Source organism: Phodopus roborovskii, unplaced genomic scaffold (genome assembly GCF_943737965.1).
Source record: "Phodopus roborovskii unplaced genomic scaffold, PHOROB, whole genome shotgun sequence".
Taxonomy (NCBI): Eukaryota; Metazoa; Chordata; class Mammalia; order Rodentia; family Cricetidae; genus Phodopus; species Phodopus roborovskii.
The window spans coordinates 60,697,775-60,719,661 of NW_026126407.1; the positions used below are offsets into that span (position 1 = coordinate 60,697,775).

General features: G+C 38.6%; 1 protein-coding gene across 1 annotated transcript in view; it reads right to left on the reverse strand.

Annotated features, from left to right (window-relative positions):
* The window catches only part of Large1 (LARGE xylosyl- and glucuronyltransferase 1), a 311,517-nt gene that overhangs the window by 183,134 nt on the left and 106,496 nt on the right, over window positions 1-21,887 (reverse strand). The window contains exon 3 of the mRNA XM_051181466.1: window positions 16,589-16,671. Within this exon, the coding sequence (XP_051037423.1) occupies window positions 16,589-16,671 (83 nt within the window). The remainder of the gene's footprint in view (window positions 1-16,588; window positions 16,672-21,887) is intronic.

Genomic DNA, 21,887 nt, shown 5'->3' on the forward strand with positions numbered 1-21,887 from the left:
TAATAGCAAATTTATTGGAAACAGTGAATACTTGCCTTTCAAAGTCCAGTTACATTATAGAAATATTCTCATATACATTGTTTGTTGCCTGATAATGGAATAATAGTCTTTATGCCCACATTGCAAAGTCCCACACAAACTAACTAGGAGACCAAATACCACATATATAAAAAAAGAAAAATGAGCCTTTATTCAAGCTTGAGTTTGGATTCTCTGTCTGTCCCATGCAGGGGTTGAGAGCAGAGAGTGCCCAGCCCAGAGAGGGTAGGGTTTTCTTCAAAGTAGAGGTTGAGAGTGAGGAGATTTTCTGGGTTCTAAACTCTGATTGGTCAAGGGGTATCTTGGTGAAAGGGATGGGTATGTGCTTAGGCTAAGGGACATCAAGTGATCCTATCTATAGTGATGGGAACACTAGGGATTTCCTTTGGAGCATTAGGTACTTTCCCTTTGGATGGACCCTTCCTGGGTGGTGCCCATGTGTTCACAGCTTCTGGTCTCTCCTAGAGTCAGGTGATAACCCAATGTAAAATGTAACTTCAGGTCTACTTTCTAGTTGGTCTCTAGTTGGCATGACAGCAGTGCAGCCAAGTGGCAGGTGTGTACCACGTCGCCCTTTGCCCCACAATCGATTCTATGAGTGTGTAAGTAAGTAGGTTAGCCTTCTTTGCTCTGCTGAACTAGATCCTTCACTGCACTGGGAACTTTTACCGACATGGAACTTAGCTCACTAGGTGGGAGAGAATGCACATGTTCAGGCAGATATTTGACCAAGAAGTATATCCAATTCTAGAGGTCAAAAGAAAGAGGCTTGTGATGCTCATAGTTAAAGAAGATCTATAATTCAAGTTAACTAATAAAGGAAATTATTTTATCCCCTACACAGATGGCTTCTGAGTCTTCTTTTGCCTTTGGCTCTAACTCAGGAATGCAAAAGTAGATTTTAATCATAGAGCCTTGCAAATACCACAATCTGCCAGAGGCTGTGAATTTCTCACTTCTCTTTTGTTTTAAGGGAATGGAACACCATTTAGTCAGATGTTAAAAACACATTTAATACAAAGGGAATTTCTCAAAAATGAAGTTAATAAAAACTCACAAGGGACAATCTTCTCAATATGCAATTTAAGGCGTGTAGCGGCATCTAGCTTTGCCAGTATATTTGTGATAGTGGCCACACCCATTTGAGCATGGCTTCAGGTGTGAACAGAATCAGAAGACAGGAAAGCATTGGGATTCTATCGTTTGCTCTCACTCTTTCTCTTGGGGAGTGAATCAGATTGAGAGAACAGAGTCTGCATCCTCTGGAGCAGAAATGCTATGGCCATTCTTTATTATCATCTGTGAAAGTTGTTCCCCAATAAAACAACCATTTATCATTTATCTCGGTTGAGTGAACCCCTTATCCCTGCATTCAATTGGCACCAACATGGCTGGATTCCTATGACCAGCCCACATGGCTGGCCTAGTGGTCTACAGGTTAGTATTTAGAGCTCTCACCTGCCTTGGTCTAGCCAGGTGGAATTCCATGAGCCACAGTCAACTGTGACCAGCCTCACTCATTCTGGTGACCTGTACAGCCCTCAGCTTTTGAACTTAACACCAGCCACCAAGTCTCCCACAGTTCCTTGTGCACTCTGTGTGCCATGGATTTGCCTGAGCAGAGTCTACCACACAGTTTCTGCATCCCGGCCCAAGAAAAGCCAGTACTTCCCTGTGCTCTCTGCATGCTGAGGATTTGCCCTTGCATGCATGTGGAAAGTAGCCAAGGCATATTGAAAAAAAAAAAATCATACCCCTCTGGATTAGCTTTGTAGGATGAATTAAACAATCACAGAGATAACAAAAGAACATACATATACTTTGGCAGACTTCTATAAATGACCGGAGAGCAAAACTAAGAGTATAGATAAATAACACTATACTTACAAGGTTTTCTAGACATGGGGGCAGATGTTACCATTATACATCAAGAATCTTGACATCCGAGTTGGCCTCTTCAGTAGGTAAAATTAAATTCTTAGGAATTGGAACCTTATCTCAGGTAAAACATAGCATGAGATGGGTTGAATGAATAGGGGCAGAAAGGGAAAGAGTAAGGATGGAGCCATATGTTGATAATATAGTAAAAATCTATGAGGCTGTGAGCTATTGCAGCAATTTAATACTCAGATTAACATTCCTCCAGTTATCAGATATGAACCATAAACCAACTCATGTTTATGTAAGGCATCATATAAAATGGACACCAACTATCCAAGCTGTACAAAAACCGAATATAAGTGCCAAACTAACAGAGGAATCAAAAGCCTACCTTAAAGTAGCTAACTTATGAAACCATCTAAGTGGAGCAATGGCCTATGACTTCTGAGAAGATAGAGGCCCTAGAAAATCTGATTCAGGAACATGTAATGGTGGACATATTGAAGAATCTACCAGCCCTTGGAATTCTCCTGTATGTGGTATTAAAAAAGAAATCTGGAGAAAGCTTACAGAGCCATCTATAAAGTAATTCAGGCAATGGGCTCTCTACAGCCTGGATGCCCTCACCTTCTCTGATAGCTAAAGAATGGCTTAATTATATTGATTTAAAAGACTGTTCATTATATCTTTATGATAAAAAGATTAGGAAAAAATTTACCTTCACACTGGCTACTTACAAAAATTGATACCAAGAGATATCAATGGAAGGTCCTGCCAAGGGGATGTTAAATAGCCCCACCCTGTGCTAAGATTTTTTGCAATAACCATTGGAAATAATTTGTAACCAGTTTCCACAGTCCATAATTTACTATTATATGGATGATATATTGTTGGCTGATTGTAAGGCAGAGAAGTTAGAAAAATGTTTGAGGATGTAAAGGAAGTTTTACCTCGCTTGGAATTACAAATTGCTCCTCTCCAAAATACAAAGAGGAGACTCCATCATTTATTTAGGATATAAAATAGGTCTATAGAAAATTAGATGACAAAAACTACAGATCAGGAGGGATTGATATCAGACTCTCAATGATCTTTAAAAATTACTAGGAGAGATTTCCCAGCTACGCACTATTATGGGAATAGAGGACATAATCTAAAAAATTGAAAAACAAAACCTGAAAAAAATTGAAAAAAAAAATGCTAAAAGGGACAAGGACTGAAACAGACCAAGAATATCACCATCAGAAGCTGAAAAACGAATTAGAATAGGTAGAAAAGAGAATACAAGAGGTGGACCATGTGGATCTAAATCTCGATTGCATTCTGGTTATATTGCCATCTAGGGATTATCTTTCATGGATTTTGATGCAGAGGGAAGATATCATATTACAATGGGTATTTCAATCACATAAACAATAAAAAGTTAAAATCTTATAAAAAAGATTGATTTTACTGATTGATTTTAAAAGGAAAATTAAGACTTCGTCAACTGACAGGCATGGACTCAGCAGAAATTGTAGTACCTTTAATTAATGAGGATATGTGCTACATTGGGAAGGGGATTGTGTCTTGGTTTCTACAGGAGAAGAAAAGCTGTGGACACCATCAAAGTTGATCAAGATCTGATTTGAACAAGAGAAACTTCTTGGTGAGGAGAAATGATAGGTAATTCACCAAGGTAAATCTTACACTTTTATGGAAACTTCACAAAGGTCAGGAAAGTGTTCTCTTCTTGTCTTTATAGGGAAACAGAAAACACTCAGCTTCTAGAAGACAAAAGACACTGGAGGTTTAGATGCCTAAAGAAGAGAGCGTCAATATCCAGAAAGAACCATCAAACAAAGAAGAATCTGACTTGTGGTACCAATATCTATTCTTGTTGAAGACTTCTATACAGAGTCTTTATCTTCTTACTTCCTAGTACTCTGCTAGTCCCAATCCATGTAAAACCAATGCTGGCTTTGGAGTTGGATTTGGCTTTCCTTCTCTAAATTCAAGCATGTTGTTAAAGTAAAATTTGGAGTCCCATATCAAGAGCCAATTGGTGTAAGACAGAGGAAAACAAAATCTAAGGACTATTATTTATAAAATTACAATCTCTCTAAAATCCTAATGTCCCTCATACTTATTTTCATCTTTATTGGTACCTTTCTCAGTATGTATATCATTAATAGTTGAACTTTTTGTGTTGATATTAATGTTTACAAGTTCTACAATAAACAATAATATTTCCTAACAGCAACAACTGAAGTCTCTGGAAAGAAGATGAAGCCCGACTTCACAGATTCAACTTGATTCAATTTGTTGTCTCTGTAATCACCACTCTAAGAATGGTTTAGGATTAATACTGCTATAAACAATTCCAGACTAGCTACCTGAGATGGTGCACATGCTTATAACACTTTGGACAGAGCTTCAGATAATAACTTCAGTCAAACCTCTCCAGCCACTCAGAGACCACCTAAAAATGTTACAGCTACTTCTCTAGAGATTTTCCATTGCTTTATTTATTTATTTGTTTGTTTGTTTTCTTTACAGGTCCCATTGATGCCCCCTTTCCCTACAGTTTGGAATAGGGTATTTTTTCTTATTTTTGTTCTTGTTTTCTTGTCACTGAAAAAGAGATAATTATCACCTGCTTAGGGTTGGTTTTAAGTTGTAGGGTTGAGTATGGAAGGTGAAAGCTAGACTCGGATATCTCTTACAGAAATTTAGAGGTATGGATGGGAAGGGTATGGTTGGGATAGGATATAGGTAGATTAACATATCTTCTTGTTAACTAAATTTAGCAACTCTTAGTTATAGATAATTTGTTAGATTCTTGTATGTTGACTAAGTAGGGTCTTCTTTCTGTTTATGAAATAAAATAAAATATAAAACTATATGAAAATATTTTGTATATTTTTACAACTTAATATTTTATTGTATTGCATGTAACAGTTCTACCTCTAGTCAAGACATTTCAGTTCTATCTCTGTCATACACACACACACACACACACACACACACACACACACACACACCGTTTTGAAGTCATTATCCTTGATAAATTATTTTGGGATGCTTCAGCCATTGAGCAACTATATTACTATATTGCTGAGAATTACAGATTATAGTTACCCATGCTTCATATATATATATATATATATATATATATATATATATATATATATATATATATGAGGCTAGTCAGACATGAATATTTGATCTTACGGAGTACTGAATTTAAATGTTTTAATATTAATATTCCGTTGACACGAGACATAAGTGCTCCTGACAGCACTAGGCTATTCCCAAGAGTATCTTGGTCACTGATGACAGTCCATGTGGAGTTCATTCTCTTTGTGGCTACTGGCCTCTTGGGAAAAGAACTACCTGGACCGCTGATTTTAGACATGCTGTCCTAAATGAGCTTGCATGAGATAAACTTAAAGAAGATTGATGAACCATGCATGTCAGGATAGGACAATTTTCCTGCTTCTGAGATAGTGCATCTGATTCATTAGACCTTAGCCAAAGTTGGTTGCCATGGCGTTGCTGTGAGAACCTGAGTGACTGTCCAGGTAGCCTGCTCTTTCTGTCTTGATTTCCACTTTTGGAAATCGCACACTTGCACTTCCAGCCTACCCTAGTGTTGTTATTTTCCTTCTCAGGTCTCTGATGAGGTTGAAGACTATATAGTTGTAGTTATACTCTTTCTTATCTTAAATGGACAAGATTTAGATTTTCCAGTAATGTAAATCTAAGTCACAGAGCAATCTCTGTGATGCCTTTACCCTGATACTGAACATGTACACTGGACATGTAGTATATATCTATTGCTTAATGTTGCTCTTGCAATAGTAGGTTTTAATTTGTGTATGTTTATCTTTCCTTTTACTAGAGTATACTTGACATTTGTTATCACTGCATATAATTTTTGCATGAAGCTTAAAATCTTCTTTAGACCTGAAATGGCAGCCACATTCCTTTGGGTGTAGCTTCAGGTGGATGGAAGCATAAAGAGGGCAGGTTTATCTCTGGCTTTCCTTGGTGCGCTTTTTCTGATGGGTCAGTGGATGTGGTAGGAATAGCATAGATACACTCCAGTGTTTTATTTTCTTTGTAATTGTCCCCAATAAACACCCATTCATCATTTATCTTGATTGTGAATTGATTTGTTGTTGATAGTTATTTGGATATTAAACGAAAATGATGTTTGAAAGACTTCCTACTAAGCAAGTCCAGCTATAAATACCTTTATTGCTTCTATGTACATTATAGGTTTTAACTAGCACAGGAATATAAAATACATTGACAAATGAAATACCTCCCTAATGCAAATAATAATAGATTAATAGTGGTGCAGGATACTTCTTTTGGCTCTCACTGTTAATTACAGTAATTAGATTTATTTCCAGACAAGCTTTTTCATCATATTTTCACTTAAAACCTTCTTTGCTATATTAAATCAATTTTGCTTCTACGATGTTTGGTGACAGTGAACATGTATTTTAAAAGATAGCAAAAGACTGATATAAACCATCCTGTTTAGAACATCTAGAATTATTTTGCTGTTTACCTATTCAACACATGCTGTCACTCTTACCCTACAGTAAATTCTCTTCTATATGTTGTCAAGATACTCCAGTGACCAGTATGTGTTTGCTTAAGAAAGATACTGTTGCTAACCTCCATTTCACAGAAAATACAACTGAGTACCAAGAGGGCTAAGTCATTGCTCAAATTCATATGTCCAGGAGCGAGAAAGAGCAGGTCTTCTCTCATGGAACTAAAGAATCAATTCACGATCATTTTTATTTATATAATTTCAAGGTGATAGAGTAACTCCAAGGGTCACCTGGTCCAGAAGAGTCAAGCACACATTGCCACAGTACAGTCTTCATTTTCATTTTACACACCAGTAATAAACTCCCTTCTTGGATGTGCTCTCTTCCATGGAAAGACTGTATACCTTCCACAGCTGCTAATAAAACTGCTATTTGAAAATTGACATCTTTGTGCAGTACAGACAATTGAAGTACAAGTTTATTCTCAATTAGATTCTTACAGTTTCAATAACTACCAGTTTATGTGAACAACAGCTAAAGCAATAGTAAGGAAATTTTGCTCAAAAACAATACTAAAGAATTAAAGTTTTATCATGATTGAGACACACATGCAAAAAAAAATGAGTACCTTTAATAATATAAACAGCCTCTCCTGAAAGAATGGACTTTTAGACTCCAACAGGGAGGAACTCTCTATTATCCTAGAGACAAGGAATAATGACATTGTGGCTGAGAATCTCCTATCTAACTCATGCTCATTCTTCATAGTGCCCGGTTAAAGGCAGCAATGAGAGTGTGGGAGATGTTAGAAACTGCATAGAAAATATGGCAATATAGAAAAGAAACTTGTGTTTTGAAAGTTGTATCTCCCCAACTGTTCAGATTGGCAACTGATAATTCTTGTCATTCTAAGGGAGACTGATGAGCAAATAAGTGACAGTGTGACATCTTCATAAGGAATGAAAATGACCTGTGGGTCCTGTGATTTTAAGAGTAAGTTTTAAAATTTGGATTTGTGATTTTTCTGTTTGTGTATATTAACTCACCCAAAATTATAGTCTTTGGAATTATGTGCATTTCACACTGAATGAGCCAGGGAAATAATTAACAAATAAAAATTTTGTGTGTATATACTGGTTGCTTGTACTGAGAGATCATAAACTCTGATTCTATTTGGGAGAAACAGGAAAAGGTTTACTTAATCTCTAGCTAAAATAGCATAATTTTTCAGCTTTTATCCTTATATTATAATTTCAAGATGTTTAAACGTACTATATCTTGTGTTTGTGTTCTCTTGTCTCCTTCCCCCAATATTATGGGGGAAACACATCTGAGATTCAAAGATAGACATTATCTCAGGGTAAAGGGTTGAGAAAAGATTTTCCAATCAAATGGAACCAAGAAGCAAGCAGGCCTGGCTATCCTAATATCTAACAAGTGAGACTTCAAACCAAAATGAATCAAAAAAGATGAAGGTGGTCATTTCGTATTCATTGCAGGAGAAATCCATCAACACAAAGTCTCAGTTCTGAACATCTATGCCCCTAATACAAAGGTACCCACATTTGTAAAAGAAACACTACTAAAGCTCAAAGCTCATATAAAACCTCACACACTTATAGTGGGAGGCTTCAATACACCACTCTCAAAACTAGACAGGACCACAAATCAGAAATTCAACAAAGAAACAAAAAAAAAAAAAAAAAAAAAAAAAAAAAAAAACTAACAGAAGATATGTCTCAACTGGGGTTCACAGATATCTATAGAACATTCCATCCAAACACAAAAGAATATACATTCTTTTCTACTCCACATGGAACCCTCTCTAAAATCAACCACATACTAGGTGGCATAACAAACCTCAACAGATACAAGAGAATAGGAATAGTCCCCTGTATCTTATCAGACCACCATGCTTTAAAATTGGAATTCCACAACAATACAAATAGCAGAAAACCTGCAAACTAAAGGAAATTCAACAATGTGCAATTGCACCACACATGGGTCAAAGAAGAAATAAAGACAGAAATTAAGGACTTTCTAATATTCAACGAGAATAAGGACACGAACTTATGGGACACCTTGAAAGCATTACTACAAGGGAAGTTCATTGCACTAAGTGTATCAAGAAAACAGGATAGTCAAATAAGAGAATTAACAGCGCAACTGAAAGCCTTAGAACAGAGAGAAGAGAATACACCCTGTAGGAGTAGATGCCAGGAAATAATCAACTTGAGGGCTGAAATCAACAAAATAGAAACCAAGAAAACAATACAAAAAAAAAAAAAAAAAAAATCAATGCAACGAAGAGTTGTTTTTTTGAGAAAATCAACAAGACAGAAAAACCTATATCCAAATTAACGAAAAAGTAGAGAGAGAACATGCAAATTAACAAAATCAGAAACAAAAAGGGGACCATAACAACGGACACAGAGAAAATCCAGACAATTTTCAGGTCATACTTTGAAAATCTGTATTCCACAATAATTGAAAATGCAAAGGAAATGGACAAATTTCTGGATAACTATCACTTACTAAAATTAAATCAAGAACAGACAACAACTTAAATAGACCTATAACCCACAATAAAATAGAAGCAGTCATGGAAAGCCTTCCAACCAAAAAAAGTCCAGGGCCAGATGGATTCAGTGCAGAATTCTACCAGACATTCAAGGAAGAACTAATACTACTACTCCTCAAACTGTTCCACAAGATAGAAACAGAAGGTTCATTGCCAAACTCTTTTTATGAGGCCACAATAACCTTGGTACCCAAGCCTCACAAAAAAAAAAAAAAAAAAAAAAAAAAAAAAACTACACACCAATATCCCCGATGAACATCGATGCAAAAATACTCAATAAAATACGGGCAAACCAAATTCGAGAATACATCAGAGAAATCATCCACCATGACCAAGTAGGCTTCATACCTGGAATGCAGGGATGGTTTAACATACGAAAATCTATCAATGTGATCCACCATATTAACAAACAGAAAAAGAAAAACCATATGATTGTCTCCCTAGATGCGGAAAAAGCCTTTGACAAAATTCAACACCCTTTCATGATAAAGGTCTTGGAGAGGTCAGGGATAACAGGAACATACCTAAACATAATAAGAGCAATATACAGCAAACCAACTGCCAACATCAAACTGAATGGAAACTTAAGCCAATTCCTCTAAAATCAGGAACAAGACAAGGCTGCCCTCTCTCTTCATATCTCTTCAATATTGTACTAGAAGTTCTAGCTAATGCTATTAAGACAACAAAAGGAGTTCAAGGGGATCCAAATTGGAAAGGAAGAAGTCAAACTGTCTCTATTTGCAGATGATATGATAGTTTACATAAGTGACCCAATAAACTCTACCAGGGAACTCCTACACCTGATAAACACCTTCAGCAAACTAGCAGGATACACGATAAACTCAAAAAAATCAGTAGCCCTACTTTTTTCAGATGACAAAGAGACAGAGAAAGAAATCAGAGAAACATCAACCTTTACAATAGCCACAAGCAACATAAAGTATCTTGGTGTAACGCTTACCAAACAAGTAAAAGACCTACATAATAAGAACATTAAAGAAGATACCAGAAAATGGAAAGAACTTCCATGCTCTTGGATAGGTAGGATAAACATAGTAAAAATGGCAATCTTGCCACAAGCAATATACAGATTCAATGCATTCCCCATTAAAATCCCACCACAATTCTTCACTGACCTTGAAAGGATAATAATCCACTTTATATGGAAAAACAAAAGATCAAGGAGAGCCAAAACAACCCTATACATTAAAAGAACTTCAGGAGGCATCGCCATTCCTGACTTTAAGCTCTACTACAGAGCTATAGTTCTGAAAACAGTCTGGTATTGGCACATAAATAGACAGGTAGACCAAGGGAATGGAATTGAAAATCCTGATATTAACCCACACACCTATGAACACCTGGTTTTCAACAAAACAGCTAAAATTATACAATGGGGTAATGATAGCCTCTTCAACAAATGGTGCTGCCACAATTGGATGAGGGTGTGTAGAAGACTGCAGATACACCCATGTCTGTCGCCATGCACAAAACTCAAGGTCAGATGGATCAAAGAACTCAACAGCAATCCAGCCACACTAAACCTCTTAGAAGAGAAAGTAGGAGGTTCCCTTGAACAAATTGGTATAGGAGACTGCTTCCTGCACCTAACTCCAGGGGCACACACACTGAGAGAAACAATTAATAAATGGGACCTCTTTAAACTTAGAATCTTCTGTAAGGCAAAGGACACAGTGGACAAGACCAAACGGCAGCCCACAGACTGGGAAAAGATTTTTCACCAATCCTCTATCCGACAAAGGGCTGATCTCCAAAATATACAAAGAACTCAAGAAACTAGTCAACAAAACACCAAATAACCCTATTAGAAAATGGGGTAGAGAACTGAAGAAAGAATTCTCAATGGTGGAAATAAAAAAGGCTGAAAACCACCTAAGAAAGTGCTCCACATCATTAGATATCAGGAAGATGCAAATGAAAACAACTTTGAGATACCATCTTACTCCTGCCAGAATGGCTAAAATTAGAAACACCAATGATGACTCATGTTGGAGAGGATGTGGAGAAATGGGAACACTCCTCCACTGCTGGTGGGAGTGCAAACTCATACAGCCATTTTGGAGATCAGTATGGTGGTTCCTCAGGAAAATGGGAATTATTTTACCACAGGACCTGGCAATTCCCCTTTTAGGCATATACCCAAAGGATTCACATCCATGCAACAAAGACATGTGTTCAACTATGTTCATAGCAGCACTATTTGTAATAGCAAGAACCTGGAAGCAACCTAGATGCCCCTCAAATGAAGAATGGATAATGAAGATGTGGCACATCTACACAATGGAACATAGTATGGACTCACTAATATATGGATTTTAGATCTAGATCAAAGGGTCACCAGCCTATAATCCACACCACCAGAGAAACTAGGATACAAGTTGTATTCTAAGAGATTCATATGAAGTCCCTCAAAGAACCTGGAAGGGATATGTCCCCCAGAGCACAGGGTAAGTGGGGGGGGGGCAGCGAATGGAGAGAGAAGTAGGAGGAAAGGAAAACAAGTGCGACCAGGAAGATTGAGCCCGGTTAGGAATAGAAGACAGGAGAGAGAGGGGGGGGGGGAAGAGAGAGAGAGAGAGGGAGCATAAAAGACGGAGCCAATATTGGTTTGAGATAAAATTGAACACAGAGAAAGGTATAGAGAACTACAAGACTGCAGCAAACACCCTTACATAAACACTGAGTCGAAGTAGAACACAGATGCAGATGGAGAGGACAAGACCAGGCAGCAAAAACACATAGAGACAGCTTACCTGAACAAGGAGGAGCTAACTACCAGACTGATAGCTGGGAAGCCAGCATGGGACTGACTCAGGACCCCCTGAATATGGGTCTCAGCCAGAAGGACTGAGCAGTCTAAGGGACCTCAGACAGTGGAGCCAGGATGTATCCCTGGTGCACAAAGTACCTTGCTAACACATCCCCCATAAAGGGATAACTGCCTTAACCTAGACACAGGAGAGAAGCCCTAGTCCCTACTTCATATGACCTGTCAGAGCTACATAACCACAACTGGATGGCATTCCCCTACATATGGAATTGGGGTGGGGGGATTGGAAGGGAGGGTGGCTAGGGTGCATGTGAGAGGGCAGAGGGGGTAAAAGGGAGGGAGGGAGGGGAGGAAGGAGGGAGAGAGGAAGACTGAACTGGGATCGACATGTAAAATAATAAATAAAAAAAATGCTTTGACTCCAAAATTTAAGTTCAAGGACAAGATACTGGGGAAAAGGATATCTATTTTAGATTCCACAGAAAATGAAAAGCTATGGATTCCTTCCAGACTAATGTGGTTTGATCAAGCCAGACCACCTGAAACAGAGTAGGAGGTGATCCTACATTCAAAACAGCTGGACAAAGCAGCCTTACAGACTACAGCCAGGATTTCTGAATCTTCTTCAAATCACCCATGACAGCGCCCCTCACCAGCAGGAAGTAGTTTGGAAAGAATGGCACCCAAATTCCCAAATATTGTCTATAAATGTTTGTTTTCAGTTAAATGGACTTGGCTATATAAAATAAATAAATAAAAAAATAAACAAACTGAAAAAGAAAAACCACATGAACATCTCCCTAGATGCTGAAAAAGCCTTAGACGAAATTCAACACCCTTACCCTTTCATGATAAAGGTCTTGGAGAGATCAGGGATAACAGGAACATACCTAAACATAATAAAAACAATATACAGTAAACCAACACCCTTCATTAAACTGAATGGAGAGAAGCATAAGGCAATTTCCTCTAAAATCAGGAACAATATAAGGCTGCCCTTTTCTCCATTTCTCTTCAATATTGTACTTGAAGTTCAAGCTAAAGCAATAAGACACCAAAAAGAGATCAAGGGACTCCTAATTGGAAAGGAAGAAGTCAAACTTTCTCTATTTGCAGATGATATGATAGGTTACATAAGTGGTCCAAACAACTCTACAAGGGAACTCATACAGCTGATAAACACCTTCAGCAAACTAGCAGGATACATGATAAACTAAAAAAAAAAAAAAAAAAAAAAAAAAAAGTATCAGTATCACTACTTTATTTAGAGGACAAACTGGCTGAGAAAGATATCAGAGAAACATCACCCTTTACAATAGCCACAAACAACACAAAGTATCTCTTAGGGTAACAATTATCAAAGAAGTGAAAGACAAATTTAATAAGAACTGTGTGTCTTTAAAGAAAGAAATTAAGAAGATACCAGAAAATGGAAAGATATGCCATGCTCTTGGATAGGTAAGATAAATATAGTAAAAATGGCAATCTTGCCAAAAACAACGTATAGATTCAATGCAATCCCTATTAAAATCCCAGCACAATTCTTCACTGACCTTGAAAGTACAACAATCAACTTTATATGAAAAAACAAAAGACCCAGGCTAGCCAAAACAACCCTGTACAATAAAGGAACTTCAGGAAGTATCACCATCCCCGACTTTAAGCTCTACTACAGAGCTATAGTTCTGAAAACTGCCTGGTATTGGCACAAAAATAGACAAGTAGACCAATGGAATTGAATTGAAAGTCCTGATATTAACCCACACACCTATGAATACATGATTTTTGAAAAAAACAGCTAAAAGTATACAATGGGGGAGGAAAGTATCCTCAACAAATGGTACTGGCACAACTGAATGAGGGTGTAGAAGACTGCAGATAGACCCAGGTATATCGCCATGCACAAATCTCAAGTCCAAATGGGTCAAAGACTTCAATATAAATCCATTCACACTGAACCTTTTAGAAGTGGGAGGTACCCTTGAAAGAATTAATACAAGAGACCACTTCTTGAACATAACTCCAGTAACACAGACACTGAGCTTGACAATTAATAAATGGGACCTCCTCAAACTGAGAAGCTTCTGTAAGGCAAAGGATACAGTGGACAAGACCAAATGGCAGCCCACATATGGGAAAAGATTTTCACCAATCCTACATCTGACAAAGGATAATCTCCAAAATATACAAAGAACTCAAGAAACTAGTCAACAAAACACTAAATAACCCTATTAAAAAAAAAAAAAAAGGCTGGAAGACACTTAAGAAAGTGCTGAACATCCTTAGCTATCAGGGAAATGCAAATCAAAACAACTTTGAGATACCATATTAGTCCTGCAAGAATAGCTAAAATTAGAAACGCCAATGTCTACTCATGCTGGAGAGCATGTGGAGAAAGGGGAATGCTGCACTCCTCCACTGCTGGTGCTAGTGCAAACTTGTACAGCCATTATGGAGATCAGTATTGCAGTTCATCAGGAAAATGGGAATCAGTTTACCACAGGACCCGGCAATCCCCCTCTTTGGCATACATGCAAATAATCTTCATCCATGCAACAAAGACTATGTTCAACTATGTTCATAGCAGCACTATTTGTAATAGCAAGAACCTGGAAGCACCCTAGTTGCCCCTCAACTGAAAAATGGATAAAGAAAATGTTGGAGTTTATTTTATTTTTTTACATATCAATCCCAGTTCCCTCTTCTTCCCTCACTTATTCCCTCCCTTCCTCCCTCTTTTCCTCTCTGCCCCCTTACATACATCCTTACCACCCTCCCCTCCCATGCCCCCACCCCTATTCCACATGTAGGGTGATACCATCCAGGAGGGGTCATCTAAATCTGTCAAGTCATTTGAAGTAGGAATACTACTCTGTGGAAAAAACAAACAAACAAACAAACAAACAAAAAACGGAATCTTGAAATTTACAGACAAGTGGATGGAACTTGAAGAAACCATCCTGAATGAGACAACACACTCACAAATAGAGGAACATGGTATGTACTTGCCCATATATGGATTTTAGACCTAGAGCAAAGGATCACCAGCCTATAATTCACACCACCAGAGGAAATAGGATACAAGGTGTATTCTAAGAGATGCATATAAGGTGCCTCACAGAAGGGGGAAGGGACAAGTTTTCCAGAGAACATGGGGACTGGGGGGCAGTGAGTGGAGAGGGAACTAGGAAAAAGAGAAGGGAAGGATAGGAAAGCATGTGGGACTAGGATGATTGAGTCAGGGGAGGAATAGAAGACAGGAGTGAGAGAGAGGAGTGAGAGGGGAGAGGGAGAGGGAGAGAGAGAGAACATAAAAGAGGGAGCCATTATAGGATTGAAAATAAAATTGAATCTAAAGAAATGTCCAGACGCCTACAAGACTGACTCCAACTAACAATTTGAGCCCTCATCTAATACCTGTTGGAAACTGAAGCAAACACCCACAACTAAACACTGAGTTGAACTAGAATCCAGATGCAGAGAGGGAGGACAAGACCACACTGCAGACACACATAAAGATAGCTGACCTGAACAAAGAGGAGCTAACAGGCCCCAGACTGATAGCTGGGAACCCAGCATGGGATTGACTCAGACCCCCTGAACATGGGTCTCAGTTAGAAGGCCTGAGCAGTCAAAGGGATCAAAGACCGTGGAACCAGTATGTATTCCTGATGCACAAAAGGACCTTGTGGGCACATTGCCCTTGGATAGATACTCCCTTAACCTAGAGACAGGAGAGAAGTCATAGTCCCTACTTCAAATGACTTGACAGATTTAGATGACCCATCCTGGATGGTATCACCCTACATGTGGAATAGGGGTGGGGGCATGGAAGGGGAGGGTGGTCAGGATGCATGTAAGGGGGCAGCGAGGAAAAGAGGGAGGGAGGGAATAAGTGAGGGAGGGAGAGGGAACTGGGATTGATATGTAAAAAAATAAAATAAACTCCAATATACAAGGGCATAAAGAAATGCCAATGAGAAAGCAGAAGTATAGAGATGAACCCTAAGAAGTATCTTCATGTTGCATTGGGAGAGATCCAAATTTCTAACTGATCTCATTATGATCTACAAGAAAGCACCTTTAGCCTAACATAGAGAAGGATTTCTGAAAATCAGAGGTACCCAGAAAATGGGCATGTCAACCAGGGGAACTAATTTTATAATATCCATGGTGCCATAGCAAACTAAAACAGACTGGCTAGCTGTAAATAGAAATTCATTTTGTCTCAGTTCTAGGACATGGAAGTCTGAGTAGTTGAAGTCAAGTTCCTGAGTTAAGTACATTCACAGTCCTTCTTCTGAATTCATGTGTCCTAGTCTTATATGTTTATCACAAGCCATATTGTATTAGAGTCCACCACAATATGCTACTTTAGTTTAATCTTCTCTTTTTAAATTTTATCTACAAATAGTCCTATTTCAAAGTATCAAGGGTTAGAGCTTTAAATAGAAATTTTAGGTGGGATGTAGTACAGATCATAACATAATCTGCCAACAAGAATATAGAAAAAGAGTTGGGGAGTGTGGGGTAACAGAAACTGAAGTATCTAACTTGGGATGTCCTTGGAGGCTCCGATAGTTATGAAGCTAAACCAAATGCCTGCTATTAAACATTTTAAATGTTCTCATATTTTGGGCAAAATTACATTTTCACAGCATGCTCTTGTATAGCCTCCAGGTCAACATACAGGTGGTCAAGGACACACAAATCCAGGAGAGTGCAAGCAGAAACTGTTCTTACCTGTGGAAGAGGACTGACTTGACCAGGGTGACAACATCTCTGCTGGCATTGTATCCTGCACAGACAATGGCCACATGGATGGTCTGAGAGAAAAGGAACAGAAAATGAACTCTCAAACAAAAAGAAGCAGGCTTTCCTGTCTTTTAGGCCCACAAGAGAAAAAAATCATCCTGATTTTCTGTATTCGCCTACAGTAATGGCTAATAACTTGAAATGGTTTTATTAAAGTCTTTTTAATTGGCTTACGGGGCTATCACCCTTTGTAGGTCATTAAGGCTATTATCAATTACATTTTAGAGATGGTTACAATGGTTACTGGCTCAAATAGGTAAATATTGAGCCTGCTATTCCCAACCAGGAGACAATGGCAAATAGCAAAATAGAATAAAATGTGTTTCCATATACCAACAATCAGAGATTTCATACTGACAATTTGTGATTTAGAATATGAACTTTTTTTCTGAAATGGCTTAGAGTAGTAAGGTCAAACTGAGAGCAGGCCACAGGAACCAAGGAGTAGTTCAGTGCTCCATCTGGGACACCATTCTAGGAATTAAGATGGGCATTGCCAGTCATCTCATTGAAGCTGTTGGAAGCATTAACCACAAACGGGAATCTTGACCCTGCGTTTAATCCCAGGTTTCTCCGGAAAAGCTTAAGGGCCAGCAAATAACTGCAATATAAGGCATGATTATCACTTATGTTTGGTGGCTTTGTTAAAATACCTGACTAAAGCAACTTTCATGAGAATAGATGTATTTTGGCTCATGGTTTAAGGGCCCACTCAACAGCAGAGAGAACATGAAGCTGATTGCATATATCTTGGAGAATCAGAAAGCACTTGTCTGATCTTTTTCAACTTGTATTCATTCAGCTTGAATATCTAATCCATGGAGTGACTTGACCTATGCTGCAGTTAAGTCTTCCATTATTAGTTGTTTCTCTCTAAAAATGACCTCAAAGATATACCCAGAGATGTACTACCTAGTGACTCTAAGTCCAACCAAATAGAAGATGGAGTATAACCACTAGAAGTCCATGTGCCAACCTGACACCAAATACTTAAAAAAAAAAAAAAAAAAAAAAAAAAAAAAAAAAAAAAAAGAAAGAAAGAAAGAAAGAAAGAAACATAAAATTCCACATCTGATCCTCAAGGGGTCACAGCCATGTAAGAATGAAAAATAGATTATTTTAATCTTTGAAACTGCTGTAAGCCTTAACATTTCATCATGGTTCAAGAGTCTGAAGTAAAGCCTCTTTTGAGAATCAATTACTTATGAAATCAGAAAGTGAATCAGACACAGATAATATTAAATAATCTCATTTGAAAAGGGAGCAATGAAAGAAACTCAAGGACAAACTAGACTACAGCAAGAATGAAACCAAGCAGAGGAAACAACAAAGGTTGAAGTTACTTGTCTAGCAACTAGTACTGAACATGACATTACTTAGGTACAATATGTTTGGAAGTTTCATCCTTCCAGTAGAGTTCCTTGTGGCAACTTCAGCTTCCCCTTTAATCTACCTCTATTGTATACCTGTAGCTTTTCTTGGGAGAATATCCCTAGTTGTTGGCATTGCCTAATATCCTAGGATCGGTACCACTAAATAGTTTGAACTTCACAGAGGCATACACAGCCCTATTGGGCATTCCATATAAAAAAAATCTAAGGCAACAACAGATTACCTCAAGTAAGTGGCTCTCTGGTGCCATTATATAAGTCCTCATGAGTCATTCTTGAATTATGCTGGTAGAGTGTTACTCTGTAAGTGAATTACAAGTGACAAAAATATCTCTTTATACTCTTAAAGCTGTCAGTCAGGTTGGCTCTTTCCAAAGTTTAACAAGTTTTGTTTTGTTTTTAAAACTAATTTTAAATGGGGTGGGGGTGAGGAGAGAGGAGAGGGGGGACAAAAGGGAAGAAACAGGAGGAGGAAGGAAGGGAGGGAAAGAGAGTCTCCCTCTTACCAAAGATTGAGCTGAGCACTTGAGTACTCCCTGCTAGCTTTGGGCTGATTTTCATGCTTCCTTCCTATTCATCAACTTCCTTTTCATCTGCTGCACTATCCAGACATTGCCTTCTATATTTGACATGTTTTAAGCAAGACTGAGAATGAATACTCTAGTCTAAGACAACTTTAATAAAACATGATCTGCTAAAGAATGCAGGGTCCCTTCCTTTCCATTGTCCCTCCTCTTGAACAACAGCCTTACTTTAGTCAAAACACATCTTTCAAAAGCCATTTCCAACATATTCTGTCCTACAAGCACTGCTGAAGGATGATCCTGCTTCCCACCTAATCCATAAATTGAAGAATGGGTGGCTGACAGTGATGAGTTAGTCTTTTTTGCTGTTATATGATAACATAACCTAACAAATACAATTAAAAGATGATTTGGCTTATATGGCTCATAAGTCCATGTTAAAATCCATCACTGTAGGGAATGCAACACTGCAGGAGATGGATAGAAGTAGTCACATTACATCCAAAGTCAAGCACAGAGCAATGTATTAATACATACACACTAGTTCTTTGGCTCTCCCTATACTCATACTGCCAGAATAACAAGCAAAGGAAATGGTGCTGCCTACAATGTGCAGGCCTTCTTACACCAACCACAACAATCAACACAATCCCTCACAGACATGCAGAAAGGTATTTCTCAGATGATTCTAGATTGTGTGAAATTAAAAGTTAAAATCAGCCATCACAATAGCTCTTCCGAAAGCCCATGCTATCACACCATAGCTTCCCCAGACTTACTAGTATCTTGAGCAGTTACTCTAGCTGCCTTGTTAGACTCTTTGTGCAATGACCTCTGACTAACAGGAATTCTTCACTACCACATTTAATATTACCATGAGAACTACATCTATCAAACACAAACCATAAACCCTTCACCAGCCTCAATTCATTCCCATAACCTCTCTGATACCAATAACCTTCACTCACTCTCTGACCACCCCCACCACCCCACTGTTAGCAGCTTCACCAGACCATCACTGTCTCAGAATATCTGTGTTCATGTGCTTGCTGCATCTACAGGACTTTTTATTTTTTTTAACTTATTTATTCCTGTGTCTTTCACATCAAGCATCTGGATCCCATTCATTTCCCCCATTTCTTCATAGCTACCTTCTGCCCTTGCAATTTTTCCCTAAAACATAAAAGATTAAAAAAAAAAAATAGGAAAAAATCTTGTCATAGAAGTTGTAGTGTGAATACAGTGAGTCATGCAGCAAACCCTTTTATTTATATTATCTTTATTTTGCAAGTGTTCATTGCAAAATGTCACTGGTCTGGTTTGAGGCATTACGTTTCTGCTATGCTATCGACACTGGGCCTTCATTGGAACGCCTCTTGGATATATTGCTGATGCATGTGTTAAGGAAACACTACAGCTTTGGGTCTGAAGAATCAGCCCCTTCACATGCTCCAACACATCACAGATGGGTAGATATACAGATATTAGGGTGGGACAACACATAAATCTGGTTATGGGCCTCGGTGGTTTTTCTTTCTGTCCTTTTCCTTATGAAAATTGAAAGATAGACACCCACACACATGCATACTTTCTTCATTGAAAAAGAGAAAGACAAGTACTTCTGCTAGAAAATTAAATTTTTTTTTTTTTTTTTTTTTTTTTTGTAAATTCCAATCCCAATTCCTCCTCCATCCTGTCCTACCAATCCCTCCATTTCTTGCACTATGTGCCCCTCACCAATCTTGTCCACTAAGAGGGTAAGGCCTCCCATAGGAAGTGGACTAAGTCTGTCCCATTATCTCTTGGGGCAGGACCAAGGCTTCTCTCCACTCCCACACCCCTGTGTCTAGGCTCCAATAAGTCAGTTTGTGCATTAATGTTAGATCTTGGACCCACTGCCAGTGGCCTCATATATAGCTCCAGCCACACCATTGTCACCTATATCAAGGGAGTCTAGTTTGGTCTTATGCAGGTTCCCCATTTGTCAGACCTAAGTCAGTGATCTCTCACTAGCTTGGGTTATCTGATTCTGTAGGTTTCCCCAATCATGGTCTTGACTCCTTTCTTCATATTATCTCTCCTCCATAACTTCCATTAGTTGTGGATTTCTGCAACTGTTTCCATGTATTTCTGTAAGAGGGTTCTTTACAGCTCAGGTGGACACTCCTCCAACTGGAGGTGTAGCTTAGGCTGAGGCAATGTAGTAGCAGGGTATCTCCCACCAAGAAATGGCAGTGGATGCTAGCTGGGACACAGGTGCTCTTTTCCAGTGGAACTTTTTACAATAGCTTCTGGAAGCAACTGTTGGAAAGTGGTGCTCTTGATTCATCTGGTGGCCATGTCTCACTCCTGGGGCTGAGGCTGGAGCCTCACTATGACACTGTTCCAGATTCTGAGGCTCGTGGCTCTCTTGATACTGTTCCAGGCCTGAAGCTTGGGGCTTCCTCTGATGCTGCTTCCAGGCTCTGACATTCCTCCCAGTTCTGAGACTCGTGGCTCCCTTGACAATGTTCTGGGCCTGAAGCTTAGGACTTTCTCTGAAGCTGCTTCCAGGCTGGCTAGAAAATTAAATCTTAAGAAGAAAGGTAGCTGTGTGTAGGTATAGGTGTGTGTGTGTGTGTGTGTGTGTGTGTGTGTGTGTCTGTCTGTCTGTAGGTGAATGTGTTCAGGTCATTGCAGATATTTCAGCTACTTCAGCTCAGTAATTTGTGCATTTCTTAATTTCTGCACCTGAAGAAGGAAGGCATCATTACTTATCTCTAGATGATAATTTCCCCAAAAGACTCAAAATGAAAGATGACTGTGTATGTGATAGCCACCATTTTAATTATGAAAAGAATGAATGACAAAACACTTACATATTGGGACACAGAAGTGGGAGAGGAGGCAGAAAACACTAGAATTGGGCTCTTCTGAATCCCAAATTTTTAAACATGTGGCCTCTGATATATCAAACACACCCTCAAAATATTTTATATGACTTTCTAATCTCTTCAGTTTCAGCCAATACACCTCCAGCTATGAATAAATTCATCATCTAGAGCCAGAGCAGAAGGGAGTAGCTACCTAAGTGAGGAGAAAATCAACATCAGAAGGTATGCTCTTGAAAGGGTTCTGCAAAATTTACATTATTTTAGCCCCAAAGGGAAGAAAGGACTCAGGGGCAGAAGTGGAATAGAGAAAGGGGGGACAGGAAGCAGAGTTACTAGCATCTTAACTACATTTTGATGCTCAGAAGTCCTTTGGAAATTTCTCAGTGTGGTGGATTAAATATCCCTCAATGACTGAGAAAAACGAGTAATCAAAGCCTGG